The following is a 20,641-nucleotide window of genomic DNA, read 5'->3' on the forward strand; positions in this document are numbered from 1 at the left end:
CCTAAGCACATCTGCAGAGACCCCCTTTCCAAATAGGGTCCTCCTCACAGGTTCTGGGAGCTGGGCCATCGACGTGTCTTCCTGGGGGGACAACTGGCCCATGGCAATGACAAATGCTGAAGTTAGCTCTGAAGCAGAAGGAGAGACAAAAAGAGAAACTGAGTCCTCACTGTCTGCTCGGATGAGGTTCCTCAGCACAAATCCCAAACGGGCTCAACAAAGATCAAGTTCCTTGGCAGGTACACAGGGGCGGTGCCAGGCTGAGTGGTGGCCTGTGGCCGTCACATCCCGGGCCCATCCTGCTGCTCCTTCACCGGACACTCGGAGTGTCCTCTCAGGGGCTCCTGCTGATGAGGGGCCGGGGGCCGCTGTCTCTCAGTCTGTCCCCTGGACCGAGAGTCCTCCTGGGGCCACTCCCCGCCCAGGCACCGGCCGGAGTCATCCCTGAGGAGGAAGAGCAGCCGGGCTCCCTGCCGCCCTGACCCACAGGAAGGGGAGACGAAGGCGCCCTCGGTGCGGACGAAGGACGTATTGCCCTGCGCCCCATGGCAGCAGCCGTGTCTCTGGGAATCCCGGTCCACAGCCTGAAAACACATTTATCTCCAGCCAATCTCAAAACTCCGCTGAAACGACCTGCTTTCCTTCTATAAACACACGAAATAAAAATAATAAAAACGTAGACAGCAAAGAGCGTCCCTTCACATGCACGGCATCCTGGGAGCTGAGGTGCTGGGGACGCAGAGCTCGGGTCTGGCTCTGAGGGGACAGACGGATGGACGCAAGGGGGTGGAAGCCAGGTGTGAGCATGCGGCTCGTGGACCCCAGGACCCGACAGCAAGATTCAGGGCAGCCTCGCAAACAGAGCAGGAGGTGGAAATGTCTATAAGGAGAGCGGGGCTCCAGACACCCGGCCTCGTGCCCCCTCGCCCAGCACAAGGGACGCTCCACACCGCGGACCCCAGTGTGTGGGAGGAAGGAATGCCCAGGGCAGGGCCAGGCCTTCCGCCTCCGGCTCCCAAGCTGCTGTGGCCACAGCCTCAGCCTGTGTGTGTCCCCTACAACCTCCAGACGGGAGGGGAGGCCCCCCCAGAAATCTGCAGGTCCCTGAGACAGGCCTCAGTGGGCGATACTCAGGAGATGGGAATGAACAGCCAAGGATGACCAGCCATTTAAGGGAAGCAGAACAGACTTTAAAACAGAAAGAAAAGCTCAGAGAAAACAGACATTTCTAGAAAGAATTTTTTTAATTTGTCATCAGGTAGAAAAGGAGAATAAACAGAACAGTATGACTGAACTCTCTTCAAGAAAAATCAGGAGAACAAGAAAGATCTCTTTAAAACAAAGACAAGTGAAATAAAAAGTTCAGTTAGAAGGTTAGAGTGTGGGGTGCCTGGGTGGCACAGCGGTTAAGCGTCTGCCTTCGGCTCAGGGCGTGATCCCAGTGTTCTGGGATTGAGCCCCACATCAGGCTCCTCTGCTGGGAGCCTGCTTCTTCCTCTCCCACCCTCCCTGCTGTGTTCCCTCTCTCGCTGGCTGTCTCTCTATGTCAAATTAATAAATAAAATCTTTAAAAAAAAAAAAGAAGGTTAGAGTGTAAAGTTGAGCCAATCTCTCTTAAATTACAAAATGAGGAAAGAAGACAATTTTTAAAAACTAGAGAAAGAATCCATGGGGCTTGCCAGCCAGCTAACGAAGTCTCCAGCAGGTGGGAGAAGAGAGGAGCAGAAGAAAGACGACCAGCACCGAGAGAGCAGAACCATCCCAGGCCGCAGGCCGAGCGCTGCAGACCTCAGTCGTCCGGAGAGGCTCAGCGGCTCCCATCTCCAGCGGCTAAGGTTCCAGAAGGTGCCACCGCGGAACCAGAGCAAGTGGACAGGGCAAGGTTCCCACAGCCGCAGAGCCAGCGCATGAAGCCCTCCTCAGGCAACGCCGGGGTCCTGGAGGCCAGGGTGCAGGACGCTGTCCCCAGGCCGTCCTGCAGGGTGAGGCTTCCGCCGGTGCAGCCAGCCTTCTCCACGGGCAGTGTCCCAGTGTCGGCCTGTCCCCCACACACTCCGGGCTGGGCGTCTTGAAAGCCTGGGGTGCCAGGAAGCAAGCTCACGGCAGGGTTCAGCACCCGTGGTGTCAGCGTCTGGCCACCAGGCCCAGCCTGGTCCTCAGTAGCGGGCTTGCAGAAGCAGGTGGGGCTGTGCCTCGGAGTAGCTCAACAGGCGTCTGTGCTGTAGGCCCAGCTGCGTGGACTGGGCCGCCTCTCTTGCAAGTGAGAGGTTGCATGGTTAGAGGGTCGTAATAGCAAGGGAGGCCGAAATAGTAAAATAAACTGTCAAGGTGTAAAACTTGGCTTGAAAGAGGCTGTCTGCACCTGGGCGTGTCCTCCGGGTGAGGGGCTGAGCCACCAACACCACCTTGAGCCCTCCATCCGTCCTGCACCTCTAAATGCCCTGGCCCAGCCGCTCCCTGGGTGGCGAACAGCCTCCGGACTGCACGTGCCAGCGCTCGCAAGCCGACTTGTGCTCCTCCCGTGGACGAGCCTCCCTGCCTCCACGTCTTTATAACCACACCTCCCAGAAACATTCACTTATTTAGCTCTTTTCAGCTGGGAGATTCTCCTGAAGGGGGTCCTTGTGGGGCTGGTGTCCTGATCAAACCTCTGCCTCCCCGTCCCTCTGAACCACTTGCCTGGAGCCCACACTGGCCTTGCTGTGCTGCCGCTGGGGCTGGACATCACAGGGATGCAAGCTGCAGGGGCCACGGGTTAGCTATTTGATGCCCAGAGGAATCCGAACTAAGAATTCTGTGACTTTCCAGATCCCCACTCGGAGCAATGCAGTTCTAATTAGAGGAGCTTCCATGATGGGCTCTGGGTCCCCAATAGAACCACACTGAGCGCGCGTGGTCCACTCCCCGAAGGGGACAGGCGTGGGACATTTCCCGAGTCCTCCAGCCGTCTGGGCCCCCAGGAGCCAGCACACCACGACGCGACATCGGCACAAGCCGCCCCGATGCACACAGCCCGCCCTGCACCCAGGCCAGTGCCAGGGGACACTTCCAAGCTGGACCCAGGGGGACCGTGCAGTCCCTGCGTGCAGGCAGGCGTGCTTGAACAAAGCACGTGGCTCCGTGGGCCTGTCTGTGCTCCAATTCGGTGTCCCAGCTTTAGGGGACATCTCCTGGAATGAAGCCAGCACCTGCAGCCCCAGCTGGCCCTTTTGTTTCCTGAAAACAGAGAAGCGAGGGAAGGTCCGTCAGGTTCTGCACGTCCGTGTGCTCTGGGAGTCAGTGTTTGAACCTGCTGTGCTCAGGCCTGGGACCAGCGCTCTAGGCATCCAGGGGAGGACCTGAGTGCATCTACTCCACGAGCTTTGATTTACTGCCCCTGCCCCCTCAGTGCTGCACACCACGCCCTGCGGCCTAGCTTCGTTCTGACCGCCTTCTTCTCAGGGCAGAGAATTCGGGCAGGGAGAAGCTGAGCGTACAGGAGCAGCAGACTGGGCTGGCAAGGAGATGGCGTCCACGCAACAGCCCCGATGAGCGCGGATAGGGAACGACACCGGGATGCAAACTGGCCGCGTCCCCGGGAGCCCTCCTGGGAGCCAGGGACCGCAGACGGGCGGGTGTAAGGTGCTCAGGACAGGGAATCATGCTCCATGCACACACAGCACAAAGGAGAAGGAGAGGGGAGCTGTCCTGGGAAGACCGCTGTCAGACGCATGGACCCATTTCCAGGCACGGAACACGTGCTCCCCGAGGGCACCCAGAGTTAGCAACGCCAGGGGCGGCGCGGAAGTTTGCGAAGAGCCCGCACATTCGATGTCAGCGGCAAACAGGTTTTAAACATTCAAGTGAGATCCTGGTGTTAGGGTTTTTTTTTTAATTTTTATTTTGTTATATTAGTCACCATACAGTACATCCCCAGTTGCTGATGCAGTGTTCCATGATTCATTATTTGCATATAACACCCAGCGCACCATGCAATATGTGCCCTCCTTTTTTTTTTAATGTTTTTTATTATATTATGTTAGTCACCATACAGTACATCCCTGGTTTCCGATGTAAAGTTCGATGATTCATTAGTTGTGTATAACACCCGGTGCACCACGCAATACGTGCCCTCCTTACTACCCATCACCACACCCCCAATAATCAACTGGAGGTGGGCCAGGGCAGGAGCGGCCAGAGGGGCCGGATGTGTTGTGACCCAGAACAGTTGGGTCTGGGGTGAGATCTTCCTACATCTGTATGTTTATAATTAAATCTGAATTCAGGCCTTGTGTAAGTTTGACACTTTCCATAATAAGGAAGTTTTCTAAAGTAAGATAGAACCCCAAACAGCCCCAGGAGGCATGTGGTGAAGGGGGTGTCCGCTCCAGCCCCAGAGCCCGGCTGCTGTGACTCCCGCTGAGGCCCAGCCCTGCCGTGTGTCGGCCCAGAACTGTCCCTGAAGCCAGGGCAGACACAGCCACCCTCGTGTGCAGGGAGCGAGGCCACATGGTGTCCACACCATGGCTCGTTTCCGTTTGCACAAAGTCCTTTGCCGGCAGCCAGTCTGATGAAATGACTCGGTGACGTGCCTTGCTTCTGACTCCTCTCTGCGGGGCTGGGGGCTCTTCCAAGACCCGTAACTAATGCCACCTTGTGTCCTGTCCCCAGCTTGTCGGGGTGCCCACGAGCCACGTCAGCCATGAAGAAGGCGAAGCTGTCGGGAGAGCAGATGCTGACCATCCGACAACGGGCCAGCAACGGTGAGCACCCCTCCCCGGGGCTGCTCGGGCCGGGTGCCCGGACCCAGCTCCGCCTGCCCTGAGCCCCAAGGCTGCAGAGCCTCTGCTTGGAGAGCCCAGGCAGGGTTATTCCGGCCGCATCTGAGAAGCCAGTGCTCTCGGTGGGAGGAGGGGGCATCCCCAAACTTGCTGGGATCCCTAACAGTCCCAGTGACTTTCTCCCCAGAACCCCGGCGCCCCCCACCCCGCCCCACATTGTGCTTCTGCTCCCGGGCCCTCCTGCAGGGGCCGAGTCCGGGACAGCACTCCTGTCCCTCTGCGCTCAGCTTCCCAGCTGGCGGACAGTCGGACCACTCCCGAGCACCGTCTCCCTCTAAGGGCCTGTGGGTGCCTGGGGCGTGGAGTGGAGGGGTCCCCCGGGAGGGCCGGGGGCCCAGCTTCATCCTTGTGAATCCGCCTACTGCCAAAGTTCCTCTGGGGCCCCAAAGTCAGTACTCGTGGTGTGTCCATGGTCACGGGGGACGTGGCAGGGCGAGAGCAGTGTGGGTCTGCTGGCTGAGGGGACAGGCCATGCTCACCCTGTAACAGGGTCCTTTCCATAGTTTCCTAAATGGGACATTTTCCAATTTTTGTGGCTTTTGTTGATGATTTCTGCACGAAAGGTCCCCACGCGTGGATTGGGCGAGTGCTCCCTGCACGAGGGCTGTGAGGCACCGAAGGGGACACCGGTGTGTTAGGTGAGCCCCATCCACGCCGAGCCGTGCGCTGTTGGCCGTGAGGTCAGAGTTCATGAATCAACACTGTGCATTAAGGAAGTGTCTTCAAGCAGAAATACACATAACACAAGCTCACACATTGACCGGCCGGTGAACATGAGCAGAGCCGGGCCGGTGGGAGCCACTAACTCGGTGTTGGTGGGAACTCCGTAGGACGTCACCCCAGGGGCTACTGAGCGGAGTGCAATCTGCAAGCTCTCATCAAACTGTGGCCTTGGAGGCCAGGAGCTGGGCCCCCTCCTCAATGCTCGGAGGACTTTGTGAGCCGGGGGCTGACGTGGATCAGGGCCGACCGTGGAGCTGGGGCAGCAGAGGTCCAGGGCAGACGCTGCCCTCACTGTGGGCTCCTCAGAGCGCCAAGCACTGCAGGACGTGGGTCACACCTGGGCAAAGTCCCTGGACCTATCCCAAGAGCTGCGTGCCATGGCCCTGGCCCCAGGGACCCCGGCCTCCTGCGCTGAGGCTGTATCTGAGACGGCCTCCCCTGGCAGGAAGGCCAGGCAGGCCAGGGCCCCTCGGCCCCCGCCGGTCACCTGACTGTTCACGACAGGTCTGATAACAGCTCGGGGACTCTGTGCATGGCCTGCACTGAACTGTCCTTAATGCGTGGTCGGCCACGGACCGGAAGATGGCCAGGATCACAATGTTTGTGTCTCGCGGGCGTGGGCGCCAGCCTCCCCGCTCCTGCTTGACAGGCGCTGCGTGCCGGAGACCCGCCTCCCAGACGTCCTGGGACCCGTTTGGTCGCCCCCAGGCCTGAGGCTGCTGCGAGACATCAGGCCCACCAGTCCCTCCTCTCAGGCAGCGGGGCTGCACTCATCACCGGGAAGAAACCGCCACTGACACTCTTTCCAAAACACCCCGCGTGGCCTGTCCCCCAGAAGACCCTGTGGTCAAGCAGAACTCGGGAGGCCAGTGGTCTGCTTTGTCGGCTTCTGATTGTCAGTGAAGGAGGCAGCCGCGCGCTGGGCCGGCAGCACAGAGCAGGAAAGGAAAGGAAACATGCAAGCCCAGAGGAGGGCTGTTCCCTGGGCAGGAAGTCACAGGGCATCCGTCTCAGGGCATCAAAGGGCTACGTCTTTTCCAAAGGGTGGCGGGATCCAGAGTCCTCTCTGTGGCCCAGCAGTCTGCGCCTGGACACGGGAGGCCTGATTCCAGGGTGGGGGCAGGAGCCTGGCTCCCTGCGCTGTGGGCACAGGCCAGGAAGCTCACGTTCCCCAGAGCATGAGCCGCGGAAGCTGGTCCAAGCGGGTCTTCCCGAGCCCGGGGCCCAGGCTGCAGCCTGTCCTTCCTCGTCTGTGCAGTCTTTGTGCCAAGACGAGTCCTTCTTACAAAGCCCGGAGTCCACTTCTTTCCGTGCCAAGGCTGTGGCGCGGGACGCAGACAGTCAGGTATCGCCCGCGCCCCGTGCGGCTAACTCACGGGCAGCGCACTGCTGCTCCTCGGGGGACGGGGCGTGAGCACCCCACTCCCCTCAGCACCTGTGCCCATCCTTCAGAATCAGCTCTGGCTCCCTCTCTCTCTCCTTGAATATCGTGAGTGTAAAATCTTACCCACTGCTTTTACACTTCCACAACAAACGTGTCCGGAAGCTCCCGTCCCTCCGCACCCTGGCCTGCACGGGGCGCCAAGGCTCAAGGAGACCACCCTGATGTTGGTGGAGCTGACTCAGCAAAGCTGCTCCTGCACTGGGCCCCTGCTCTTTGTCTCGAGTGTGCACCTGCTTGGAAAGGAGCTGTTCTGAGTGTCCTCGAAGCCCTTTCCGGCTCTGAAACCCCTTGTCCGTCCTTCCCTCCTTCCTCCTCCTCGTTTTGTTCTTCAAGCTTAGAGAAGAGTCTGCTCTGATCTGTTCCCACCGAGCCCACTGTGATTTCTCTCTCCCACTGAGCGAGCTCCCGAGCAGCCAGTGTGGGGACAAGTTACCATGGCCGCCTCTCAGAAGCCCCCCGCTGCCACTGCCTGCCCGCCGGCATCGCCACCTTCGGCCCTGCAGCCCTGCTCTGTGTTGGTTTTCTGTTGGTCTTTGCCAAGGAGAGAAGAAAATGAGATGACCCCTCCTTTTTCTTTCCTTTATGATCATAGAAGACAGAAAGCTGAGGGAAGGAGCTGTGACCTCTGTTGCACGAGGAGGCTGCGGGCGACCCTCTGTTGGCCCTGCTGCCAGCAGCAGTCTCACCTGTGGCAGGTGGCTACAGACGTTTAGCTCTAGCGTAGCCTGCCTCGAGGGGAGGGCTCCACAAGGGGTTGCGGGCGTCGCCTGGAGACACGGGCCTCAACAAGCAGGCCAAGGCGCGGGCTTCCCGGGGCACGGTCGCTGTCCCCACTGCACCCCGGCCTGTGCTCCCAGGTCTGGTGCTCTCCCCTCTCCAGCATGGGCATCCTGCGAGCCCTGGGGCCCTCAGGGTGTCCTAGGGGCAGGCACACATAGATGGCTTTAAGGAAATTCGTTTCTAGACTCAAATTCCTCTTGACTCTCTCCTGAATCCAGGGGACTGAGAATCCGTCCATCTCCTGTCAGCTCCCTCCCTGCCCCTCATGCTGTGCCACTCACCCCATCTTCATGGGAGAAAGGCTGCTCGGAGTTGGGCCCAAGCGTTGGCCGGCACCCAACAGGGGCGGCCCGGATGGCTGGGCTCGGGGGGTGCAGCCCAGGAGGCTGAGGGCAGGGCACGAGCACGTCAGGGGGAGACATGGCAGGCACACTGTTCCTGTTTCCTGGAGGCCAGACCTCTGATGCTCACCCGTCCGTCTGTCCAGCTGTCCTAGATGGAAAGTCAGAGATGGGCAGGCGTCACGGGGACCCTTGCTATACTTTTATTGGACCGGAAATGACTTCTCTCAGGAAGTTGATCTGACCTGCAGACTGGTCTGGTGATGACCCGGGATCTGCCAGTCGGTTTACACAGTGGACATCTCTCATAGATCTTATGAACTGAACATTTTGGTCCAGGTTTTGATGACATATATTTAAGGTATGCTGCAGCATACAATTCTGGATATATATATATAACACACACATATGCACACACACATACATATATGGAATTATTTAAATTTAGAATAAGAAATTTAGAGGACAGCTTGAAGACTTATAAAAAGGAACTTTTTGTTTTTAATTCTTTAATTCAACAAAAAACGAGGCCCACTGTGCTAGACCACATACCATATTTTTGCTCTTTCTTTTCCTTTTAATGGTTTGTCAGCTTGCAGCACTGGGACAGCAGGACAAAACCAGCCCGTGCCACTTTTCAGGCAGGTAATCGTGGAGCCCACGGATGCTCGGAGGTCTCTGGCTTCTCAGGCAACAGCTGATGTTCAACGGTCCTTTGCAGCCACCACTTGGCAAATCTCACTGAGTCAGGTGTCTTATGTCGATCAAGTTATCTCTTACTATGGCTGTGTCAGGGAGCGACACTTTGCAATGGAGGAATTGCAGGTTTAGAAGGACTAAGGACATTACTCATCACAGACCTCTGAAGTGGGAAGACACAGATTTAGATCCTGGGTCCATCATGTTTCAGATCCCAGGCTGTAGCCCCCCGACTTCTCAAACCCTCACCAGGATGGTGCAGAAATGTGTCTAGCCTTCGGGAAATATCTATCCCAGGTTGTGTGACCTCTCCCTCTGCTTAGATGTTGGTTTCCCATGAAAGTTAAATAGAAAGTCATAGTGGTTGGACACTCTTTTGTAAAAATCAGATCAGTAAAACGGCCCTTCAAGATTTCAGCCATGTTCTCGGGGAGACCACATGCTCTTCTCAGAGCCTTATCAAACTTCTTCTAAGCGTGCATTGGCCAGAATCCAGGCCCAGGACAAAGGTGTTCTATATGCTTTAGTTTATATCGGCTGCCATGGATGGAGCGCTTCTAACAAGCCAATTAAGATGATTTCATTGCAGTTCTTAGGCCCACTGTTTCCCCCGCAGTTCTCTGGTCTTTATAATAACGTGGTGATNTTTATGATCATAGAAGACAGAAAGCTGAGGGAAGGAGCTGTGACCTCTGTTGCACGAGGAGGCTGCGGGCGACCCTCTGTTGGCCCTGCTGCCAGCAGCAGTCTCACCTGTGGCAGGTGGCTACAGACGTTTAGCTCTAGCGTAGCCTGCCTCGAGGGGAGGGCTCCACAAGGGGTTGCGGGCGTCGCCTGGAGACACGGGCCTCAACAAGCAGGCCAAGGCGCGGGCTTCCCGGGGCACGGTCGCTGTCCCCACTGCACCCCGGCCTGTGCTCCCAGGTCTGGTGCTCTCCCCTCTCCAGCATGGGCATCCTGCGAGCCCTGGGGCCCTCAGGGTGTCCTAGGGGCAGGCACACATAGATGGCTTTAAGGAAATTCGTTTCTAGACTCAAATTCCTCTTGACTCTCTCCTGAATCCAGGGGACTGAGAATCCGTCCATCTCCTGTCAGCTCCCTCCCTGCCCCTCATGCTGTGCCACTCACCCCATCTTCATGGGAGAAAGGCTGCTCGGAGTTGGGCCCAAGCGTTGGCCGGCACCCAACAGGGGCGGCCCGGATGGCTGGGCTCGGGGGGTGCAGCCCAGGAGGCTGAGGGCAGGGCACGAGCACGTCAGGGGGAGACATGGCAGGCACACTGTTCCTGTTTCCTGGAGGCCAGACCTCTGATGCTCACCCGTCCGTCTGTCCAGCTGTCCTAGATGGAAAGTCAGAGATGGGCAGGCGTCACGGGGACCCTTGCTATACTTTTATTGGACCGGAAATGACTTCTCTCAGGAAGTTGATCTGACCTGCAGACTGGTCTGGTGATGACCCGGGATCTGCCAGTCGGTTTACACAGTGGACATCTCTCATAGATCTTATGAACTGAACATTTTGGTCCAGGTTTTGATGACATATATTTAAGGTATGCTGCAGCATACAATTCTGGATATATATATATAACACACACATATGCACACACACATACATATATGGAATTATTTAAATTTAGAATAAGAAATTTAGAGGACAGCTTGAAGACTTATAAAAAGGAACTTTTTGTTTTTAATTCTTTAATTCAACAAAAAACGAGGCCCACTGTGCTAGACCACATACCATATTTTTGCTCTTTCTTTTCCTTTTAATGGTTTGTCAGCTTGCAGCACTGGGACAGCAGGACAAAACCAGCCCGTGCCACTTTTCAGGCAGGTAATCGTGGAGCCCACGGATGCTCGGAGGTCTCTGGCTTCTCAGGCAACAGCTGATGTTCAACGGTCCTTTGCAGCCACCACTTGGCAAATCTCACTGAGTCAGGTGTCTTATGTCGATCAAGTTATCTCTTACTATGGCTGTGTCAGGGAGCGACACTTTGCAATGGAGGAATTGCAGGTTTAGAAGGACTAAGGACATTACTCATCACAGACCTCTGAAGTGGGAAGACACAGATTTAGATCCTGGGTCCATCATGTTTCAGATCCCAGGCTGTAGCCCCCCGACTTCTCAAACCCTCACCAGGATGGTGCAGAAATGTGTCTAGCCTTCGGGAAATATCTATCCCAGGTTGTGTGACCTCTCCCTCTGCTTAGATGTTGGTTTCCCATGAAAGTTAAATAGAAAGTCATAGTGGTTGGACACTCTTTTGTAAAAATCAGATCAGTAAAACGGCCCTTCAAGATTTCAGCCATGTTCTCGGGGAGACCACATGCTCTTCTCAGAGCCTTATCAAACTTCTTCTAAGCGTGCATTGGCCAGAATCCAGGCCCAGGACAAAGGTGTTCTATATGCTTTAGTTTATATCGGCTGCCATGGATGGAGCGCTTCTAACAAGCCAATTAAGATGATTTCATTGCAGTTCTTAGGCCCACTGTTTCCCCCGCAGTTCTCTGGTCTTTATAATAACGTGGTGATCTGCAAACGGCCTGTCCCAAAACGAGTTGTTTTGTTTAGAATTCCACTCCTACACTCTCCAGGGGAATGTGCTATCTTGATGTTGGGAACTGGCAGGTGCGTGGAGCATTTATCACCCTTCCTATCAGGAAGTGACCAAAATCAAACGTCTCGCTCGAATGCCACTGGGGGTCCACGGACGAGCTACACAGCCGTCCTGTGCGGGATCCACCACAGTGGTAACCTTCTCAAAATGCAGCAGGTCTACTCTTTGACACGGTTAGCCACCTTATATAAATTAAAAAATTACAATTCCTATCTAATGGACATAAGAAAGCTGTTGTTTTGTTTGTTGATTGCTTTTCCTTTGCGGAAGTGCATCCGTACAGGACGGAGAGGTTAGGAGCCATTCCCAGAGGGACCCTGGGGAGAAACACGCCCCTCACTGCGAGGGCCCAGAGACCAGAGCTTCTGAGGGAATAATGGGGTCTTTCAACGTCGCGTGACTCTGGATAGACAGCCAGACCTCAGGGGGTGGGAGAAAACAGCCAGTCTGCCTGCGCCTCCAGAAACCGAGATCACACCTCGTGCTGACGCCGTTCTTGTGTTCCGCGGAAACTATCACATACGGCCGCAAGGAGAGAGGTTTTAAGGTTGTTCAAACCTAAAACACTGAAGAAATATGACATGAAGAACTTGCTCAGAAATCTGAACAGAAATCCTCGATCACAGCACAGCCCCAGGCACGGAGGGCCATCATGTGGAGGCGGCCGCAGCCCCGTTCACATGGGAAATGTCCGCACTTGGGCTGTTTGCAGCTTAAAGGAACAGTGAGAGGACAAAGGGCTTACAAATCGGCATTCTTAGGCCCTGGGTGTCCAGTAATTACATCGGCCACGTCCCCGGCCAAGTCTCCTGCCCAGTGTTAGTGCAGGAACTCACTCAGCCGAAGTCCTGACTGTGGAAGTTGCCACAGAAGTCTGGTCTCATGTGGGAAAGGGGGGAACCTAACAGCCCGCCCCCGAGAAAGGGTACAGGTCATCGCTGGAAGGATTTCCTGGGGGCTGTGAACTGCTTTCGGTGATGCATCTGACGGCGACCGGTGTTGCTAGGGACCCCATGACACGCGGGCCGGGAACGTGTGCCCAGGGCCTCCGTGGCGGGGCTGGGGCCGTGAGTGCGACCCAGGCTTGGGGTCGGTGAGCCACGGTCGGTCCCTGGAGGTGGGAGGGTGGGGAAGCTCCGCGCGCCCAGGATCCGCATGTCCCCAGGAGGGTCTGCGGGAGGAGATCAGGGAGGAAGGACCTGCTCACCCGGCCTCTGCAGAGTCCGCGTCTCCCGCCTTCCCTCCCAGGTGGCCACGCCCCTTCTGTCTGCAGACCCGGAGAAGCCCATTTGCCCCGGTGCCCCCGAGGCCTGGGCTCCGTGCCTTCCTGTGGTTTTGCATGAGCTTCCCCGTCTGTGCCCTATGACCCGTGTCCCGGTTGTCAAGGGTGATGGTCCACCGGCGTCCTGCTCTTCTTCCCCAGAGGACATTCAGCTGCAGGAGACCCAATGGCCAGAATGACAAAGGGTCTGGATCTTTCCCACCCTGGTGCATTCCACTGCCAGCCACCAGGCCCGGCGCCAGGCGAGGCCCCCAGGGCACAGCCCCCAGGGCACATGCGGGACTGCCACCTCCCCGCCCTTGTCAGTGGAGGCGCATTTTCTGCATCAAAGGGAGGAGTTGTTTGCATCAGTTAAATATCCTCTGTGTAGGGAGCCCTTCAGAAGACCCCCGGAGTCTGCCTCCACCACCACAGGTCTTCCTTGCAGCGCAGGCGGGCGGCGGCCCTGAGCACTCGCGGTGTCAGGGGGTTCGGTCGCCTGTGGGCCACGGTGCGGGGCCTCTCAAGGGCAGGTGCGTCGTTTCCAGGTGCGTCTGCACAGCCTGGCACATCCTCCCAGACAGACAGACAGGGAACAGACCAAGGAGGCAGGTGATGGGCTGGAGCAGGTCACCTGCCTCCAGGATGGAGGCGCTCTGAGCCGGGTGGGGGGTGGCGGCAGCTCGGTCAGGCCGTCCCGGGAGACATCACGCTGGCGCACGGTGGGGAGGGGTCTGTGTGCACTCGGCTGGTTTTCTCTGCCATGATTGCGAGGACAGCCACGGGAAGGACGGATGGACACATGAACTGTCACTATTTTTTTTTTAAATCCAAGAGTATATTTTTCTAGCAAATTCAGTTCCAGATACAAAAAGGACAAAGAAAAGTCAAAATTCTAACTCCGTCTTCACGTGCGATAGCTTTAACAGAGTCCTGTCGCCCGTGCAGGCATAGAAAATGATGAAGAAATCAAACAGTTAGACGAAGAGATCAAGGAGCTCAATGAGTCCAACTCCCAGATGGAGGCCGACATGATTAAACTGAGAACTCAGGTAACAGTTTTTGAGCCCTCAATTTTAGCCGCACGCGCTGCCCCCAGGGACATGCCAGCGGTAGGCCTCCGGGTGCATGCTCCCCCTTCCTTTTGCTCCTTGCCCCCCCCCCCCACATCTTGCCTCCTGCTAGCCCTGGCGACCGCGGCCACTGGCCACCTGGCTCCCGTCTGTGCAGGCTTTAGTGAAATGCCCTGTGCAAACAGTGCTGCAAACAGAGGGTCACCTGGCCCTGCAGATGAGCTGCTTTCCTCCCAGGACACGGCAGGCCCTAATGCCTGTGGTCACTGCGCTAGAGAGAACTCACGCTCCCCAGGGAAGGGCAGCCTGGCCCCGGGGTCTGCAAGGCTGTGGGCGTGGAAGACTGCAGACTCATGCAGGTCCCAGGCCCAGGTGCCCAGTGACAGGAGGGAGGGAGAGAACACCTACTGGGTGCCTGGCTGTGGGGCTGTGGTGCGTAGTCCCACTGCGTGCTCACGTAGCCCAGTAGGTAAGCGTCTTCACTCTCATGTTACACATGCGGGGACTCCTTTGACTAAGCCAAGGTGGACAGCCAAGCTGCCGCAGCTCAGAGCCTCCTGTCCTGAGTCCCACGCAGCGCCCCATATGCCCTGCCACCTCTCCCAGAGAGGCCCGGAGTCCCGGGGCCGCGTGGGTTCTGGGACTGGGCCCTCCTTGCGCTGCCATCACAGGTAAGGCGAGGCACCTCCATCCTGGAAGAAAGCGGGGCTCCATGCCCTCCATCCCTGCAGACCCTTCCTGGCAGCCGACAGTGGGGCTGGTAGGGTCCGGGTCTGGCTCGGTCTCAGGTAGTGGCCGCAGTTCTGCTGTGGGCTGGTTCTGTCCGCGGTGGCACCACGTCTCCAGGGAGATGTCCCCACCAGAACACCCAAAAGGGACCCCATGGGTACCTGTGAGAGGGAAGGAAGCACAATGGGCAGGCGTTCTCTCCCTGCGCCCGACCGTTCGGTGGGGTTGCTTTCATACCAGCCTCCTCGCCCGTAGCGGCCTTGTCCGGCTGTGCTCCGGGCCCTGGGTCAGCACGCTCACCTGGCCAAGGCTCGCCTGGAACAGGTGGGAGGTTTCCGTAGCATTTACCCAAATGCATGGCTGTCATCAGCCCCTGGCCGGAGGTCCACAGAAGGTGCTGGCCCCGAGAGGACTCCGGGGCCACACAAACGCCCGCGAGCCCCCACATCAGCAGCGATTCACTTAAGCAGACCCGGTGAAAACAACTGCCCTGACTTTCATTCTGCTCACAAGGGTGACAGCCTGTGCGCACCGTAGCCGTCCGGGGACTCGGCACCGTTCTTCTGCACGGGTGGTGAGCCGCAGCCTGCTGGACACCCCGCTCTGACAAAACACACTTGTCCCTCATTCAGCAAAGCTCTCCCGCCCTGTGAAGGGGGCCCGCGGCGGAGCCAGTGCAGCGACCAGGGCCAGAGGCCGCGCTCCCAGACCCGAGCTTCCCCGGGGGCCCCGGGCCACATGCTCCTGTCACCCCTCACTGGTCCTTTTGTCCCCGTGTGGGCCGCCACAGACCACGCGGGGCTTTTTGACATTCGACGTGAAGATGTGCTCCTGCAGGCGTCTGCTCACCTCTGGCGCTGCTGCGTATCCTCACTGTCCTGGCGGGTGTCCCTCAGGCGGCTCCTCTTCCCTGGAAGGCCAGCGTCTTCAAGTGATGGGAAGACACTGAGCCTGCGGTTCCTGGGGCAGGAGGGGGTAGGCAGGTCACGAAGGACAGGCAGCGTAGAACGTGGCAGCGTGGGAGCCGTCTGGACCTCGTGTCCGCTCGGCAGCAGAGCATTCCTGCCGATCGGCAGCCTCCGGCCGGCCACCCAATACTCAGGGACAAATGAGGCTGTGGCCGCAGTAGCCCGCTTACCCGTCAGCCCCGCGAGTGCCTTTGCCTTCTAACCTTTGGCCGGGGCCCACGTAGCCTCCCGACTTGTCTTGGAAAGTGCCGGAAGGTTGGTGGTCCTGAAGCTGGTTCTCCTACAGGATGGGGACAGAGCCAACCACGCGGGCCCCTTCCTTCACAGACATGTCCTACCAGAGCCAGCCCTGGTATTGCGGCATTGCGGGCAACAGCCATACCCACGGCTGCTCTAGGAAGGATTTGAGAGGACTGCACCTGCCTCCTCCCTTCCTCTGACCCTGCCAGAGCAGGAGCAGGGGTGAGCCCCACCCTCCCACAGCTTGGGCGGGGAAGCAGGGCCTGGGGGCAGGGCAATCCAGGACGTTTCTGGGGTAGGTCACTTTAGTTGGGACCCCTGACCAGATCAGAAGTGCAGGAATAACACATGTCTTCTTACCTCGAACACTGCGCACATCTCTCCAGGAGCTGCTGCTGGAGCACGTACTGTCATTTCTGTTTTCCAGAAACACCCCCGAGTCTGCCTGACTCACCTAGAGCAGGTGAAGCCAGCAGCAGCCCTTCCTCCCCCGTCTCTTGGCTCCCTGAGAAAGCAGCAGGCAGGCTAATAGCAGGGAATCGTCCATGGTGGGGGCAGACTCTGGGGGGGTCCAGGTATCTCAGGGGAAAGTCGGCCTCCACGTGAGGGACCGGGTTCACGTCTCTGTTTCCTGGGCCCTAACCGTGCCCTCAGTCCCCGTGCCCGGCCTGCCTTGTCCTGGCTGTGTGTTGTCTCCTTGCGGCCCAGGCAGGTCCAGGCAGCTCCCCTCTGTCCTCCCGTGTGCGCACCTAGCTGTGTCAGTTAGTGCCGGTCACCTGGCTGGACGAGGGGGAGGGGCCAGCAGGGCATGGAGACCAAGGACAGTTAGAGTCCCTCTGGCAAATACCGGGAACGCAGGTAGGCCTGCCTGCGATGCAGGAATGCGGCCCTCCCCCCACTGCAGATAAGGAGGGCGTCCTGTTCCAGCCGCAGGAGAGCAGGAGAGCAGGACCGACCGGCCGCCAAGAATGTGAGCACAGGGCTCCTGGCCCTGTGAACAACACGGGGACCGCCTCACGCATAAATTATGGTTCAGGACTTACCTGCGGCAGAACTAGACTTGGGCTGGTAAGGACTCGGCCCAGTGGCGGGTCAGAGTAGTTGACAGACACGTCCTCCTGTGAGAGTCCATGTGTGAGGACAGCAGAACTTTACAAACCCGAGCAACACGGCCCGTGAACCCTCCCCCCACCCAGAGAGACGAGCCCCACCGTCCCATTACCAAACCTTCAAGTGTAATGAGTCAGAGTGTAAAAACCGAGCCCTTAGGATGATCGGCTCTCAGCAGGGAAGCCTTTTTGTGAGAGCGGGAAGGTTTCTCTCAGCACCTGTGCTACATGTCACCCGGTCTGCGTTCCAGATCACCACCATGGAGAGCAGCCTGAAGACCATTGAGGAGGAGAACAAAGTGATCGAGCAGCAGAACGAGTCTCTTCTCCACGAGCTGGCCAACCTGAGCCAGTCCTTAATTCATAGTCTAGCTAACATCCAGCTGCCGCACATGGTAAGTGACTAGGGCAGGACACGCGGTGCCGGCGGCCCCTCCCCCAGCAGTGCACAGCGTGACGTAGATGTCTGTCTCTGTGACTTGTCCGTGGCTTTCCACACTATGGGTGTTTGCGGTCACTGCCCCCAAACTGTAACGCTAACTCTGCTAGAAGCTCAGGGGGGCAGACCCCGTGCACCCCGTGAGACCAAGTATGCTCTGAGCAGGCCGTGTCAGGGGCGTACACGGTGGCGCTATGCTAGGATGCTATTTTATGCTGATGTGACTATCCTATTAAGAAAATAAAAGTTGTGTATGAACTACTATTTAATATCTCGTAGGATCCAATCAATGAACAAAATTTTGATGCATACGTGACTACTTTGACGGACATGTATACAAATCAAGACCGTTATCAGAGCCCAGAAAATAAAGCCCTACTGGAAAATATAAAGCACGCTGTGAGAGGAATCCAGGTGTGAGCAGCGGCCATAGTGGCGGGATCTTGTCTGAAAGGGGGCCTCTCGCCCCTTTGCTGCTGTGACTCACCAGGAAGTGTCATATACTTATTTCTGTTCGAAACAGTGTTATGCTTACAAGACTTCATAATGATTTTCTGTCTTGCTTTAAAGATAGTTACCTGCAGAATAGTTTTGAATACATTCACATTTTGTACGTTTTCATATGAGCTGACATAGTGAGACAATGCCATGTAATGTTTATAGCTGCTAATGTCTGCACATGGGGTATATATATTTCTGAAGAGGTAAGCTGATCAAAATAAATAGAGTGTAAATTCTTTTTAATGCTTTAGTGATTAAATGTCTTAGTATTTTGAACTGAAATGGACAAAAAAAAACCCCACAGCTTTGAATGGTCATGTGGTGGCCTTGCAGCCACGTTTTAGACGTTATCATTTTGCCTCATGTTGGAGGATTTTATGGAATTAAGAAATACATTTTGTGTGCATATTGTTTCATAGCAAGAATTGGTTGCAAAAAATGCTTTATTTTTGAACAATGCTTGGAAATATTATGTGATTTTTTTGTTTGTTTGTTTTAGGAGGATGGTGTATGGTGGGGGCAGTAAATGAGGTTTTTTGCATTCCAAGGAAATGGCATATGGATTAACTGTAAGAGATGAGATAAGTAATTTATTGTAAGACAACATCAAGCCATGGGAATTTGACAGAAGATTCAAAGCAGCTTAAACAGCACTTTTAAGTTAACTCCTGAGCATTACATGGTGTGACTCTGGGAACTTCCGTTCAGACAGGGGCTTGTTAGAGGCGGACCTCGCGAAGATGTCCTTTCGCAGTGTCTGTAGACTTTGGAGCAGACGTCCCCTGTCTCCCCGAGAGCGCTGTGCCCCTCGGAACCGTCTGTCATTGCAGTGGCGTGTGTCTCGCAGAACCTGTGTGCTCTCATTTCAGTTCAAAGCTAATTTAAGAGTATTTATTCCCCTCTCTCCACTTTCAGAAATGATTACTGTCCTTGTTGCCGTGACCGTTCCTCCACATGCGGGGGATGAGGCAGATGGCGTGCCCGTCCGTGAGCCGCTGCACACGCTCTCTGCGGGGCTGGGGGGCTGGCCGCCCAAAGCAGCGCGGCGGGACGGCGCCGCGGGCTCCGCGGGGCACGGGTCCCGTCCCCCCCGCTGGGGGCTCTGCAAATGACCTGTCTGCTCCACCTCCCCTTGGAGACCAGGTGACCGCGTGGCGTTTGCAGAGCCTTGCTGTTTGATTGGTCACCACCTATTCTAAGAATGAATGCAATCAGATTTTAAGAGTACTTATCTATACTGGAGCACTTTTTTGCTTTACGCTAGATCATCTTAGACTTGCTTATACTTGGAGAGTCGATTGTTTTCTTCCAATGACTGCACTATATGTATGCATAAGACCACTTTTGATTGCCGCGTCCCTCTCTGAGTAGTCCCTAGGACGGCGTGTTGTGTTTTCTGGTGTTGACTTGAGTTACATGTGACAGCATCTCTTCCTTCCATGTCTTGATGTTATGCAGGAAGTACAGAAGTACTTTAAAATTTTGTTATGAAAAAAAAAAGATGGGTTTTGTAAAAATAAAAAAAAATATTTTTAGCAGAACAGGACTTACAGGGTCATTGTCCCCACAACGTGCCAGTCGACTATTTGCACTTACCTTGTCCTATATATCCGTACGGAGGTGTGCAATTCCTGGGGTCAGCGGCCTCGTGAGGCTGACCCCGGAAGGATGAGGGGAGCCCTCACGGCTGACCCGACGATGTTGCTACGGGAGATTACAGGGATCTCACAGCAAATATTCTGATACAATACTCAACCTCGGTGTATATATACGTATAAATATATGTACATCCCAGCGGCACTTTATACTGCTCACTGTACAAACGCTTACAGGTTTCCGCAAGGACTTGAGTATCCAGCTGGGACAGATGATGTAATTCCCGGGGCTCTGCAGCGCCTTCCCTGGAGAGCGCCCTCTTTCTGTTGTGCGAGTAGTTGTAGCTGCCACGCTCAGAACTGCCTTTCCAGAGCTGAAGCCAGGTGCTCCTCGTCACCTGAGGCCACAGACCCGTGGGGGCCCCTCCCTGCAGGGCCGTCGTTCGTCTGGGCGTATGCATTTCCCCGCCACGTAGTGTCCGCAGCTTCTTTGCCGATATAGTAATGCTTTCAGTAGAGTGATAGGTAGTCTCAGTTTTGGATTCTTCTTGTTATCACCTATGTACAATGGAAAGGGGTTTTAAGCACAAATCTGCTGCTCATCTAATGTTGGTACATAATATCAAATCAAAAGTTATCTGTGACTATTCTATAGGGATCACAAGTGTCACATATTAGAATGCTGACCTTTCATATGGAATTATTGTGTCATCAGAGTCTATTTATTATAACTTATTGTTCATTATCATTTCTAAGTTAATTTAAGGAATCATTTATTAAGACAGAATTTTGTATAAATATTTACTGTGCTCTCTGTGGAACTGAAGTTTCATTTATTTTTGTACTACACGGCATGGGTTTGTGGACACTTTAATTTTGCTATAAATGTGTGGAATCACGAGTTGCAGTGACACTTCATTTTTAAATTGTGAACTTTGTACAAATTTTGTCATGCTGGATGTTAACACATCTTACTCTAAATAAAAACGGTGTTGCCACGTTTGTAGCACGATGGATCTCTACGCGGGCTCTGCGTCTTCACTGGAGTCTGGGGTGCCGCGTGCGCGGGCGAGGACCGTCCCCCCGGGGCCAGCGGCTCTGGTCGTAGGGTCCGCACAGGTGCGCACTCCTCCTCGAGGGCTGGGGGCCGGCGATTTCTCACCCCGACCGCAGGAGTCTGGGCGGCTCCCTGCCCCTCGCTTGCGTGCAGTCACTCTGCCACATTTGCTCATATGAAGACACGTCATGTCCGAAGACAGGTGTCTCCCCAGAACAGGGACGTTCTCCGACACGACCACGGTA

The 20,641-nt window shown here is 55.9% G+C and overlaps 1 protein-coding gene across 1 annotated transcript in view; it reads left to right on the forward strand.

Moving 5' to 3' along the window:
* Positions 1–20,337, forward strand: part of MYT1L (myelin transcription factor 1 like) — a 435,752-nt gene extending 415,415 nt beyond the window's left edge. The window contains exons 22-25 of the mRNA XM_034659976.1: positions 4,651–4,742; positions 13,634–13,737; positions 17,056–17,199; positions 17,523–20,337. Coding sequence (XP_034515867.1) covers positions 4,651–4,742; positions 13,634–13,737; positions 17,056–17,199; positions 17,523–17,663 — 481 coding nt within the window. The 3' untranslated portion in view covers positions 17,664–20,337. The remainder of the gene's footprint in view (positions 1–4,650; positions 4,743–13,633; positions 13,738–17,055; positions 17,200–17,522) is intronic.
* Positions 20,338–20,641: the final 304 nt, after the last annotated feature.

This window comes from Ailuropoda melanoleuca, chromosome 4 (genome assembly GCF_002007445.2).
Source record: "Ailuropoda melanoleuca isolate Jingjing chromosome 4, ASM200744v2, whole genome shotgun sequence".
NCBI lineage: Eukaryota > Metazoa > Chordata > Mammalia > Carnivora > Ursidae > Ailuropoda > Ailuropoda melanoleuca.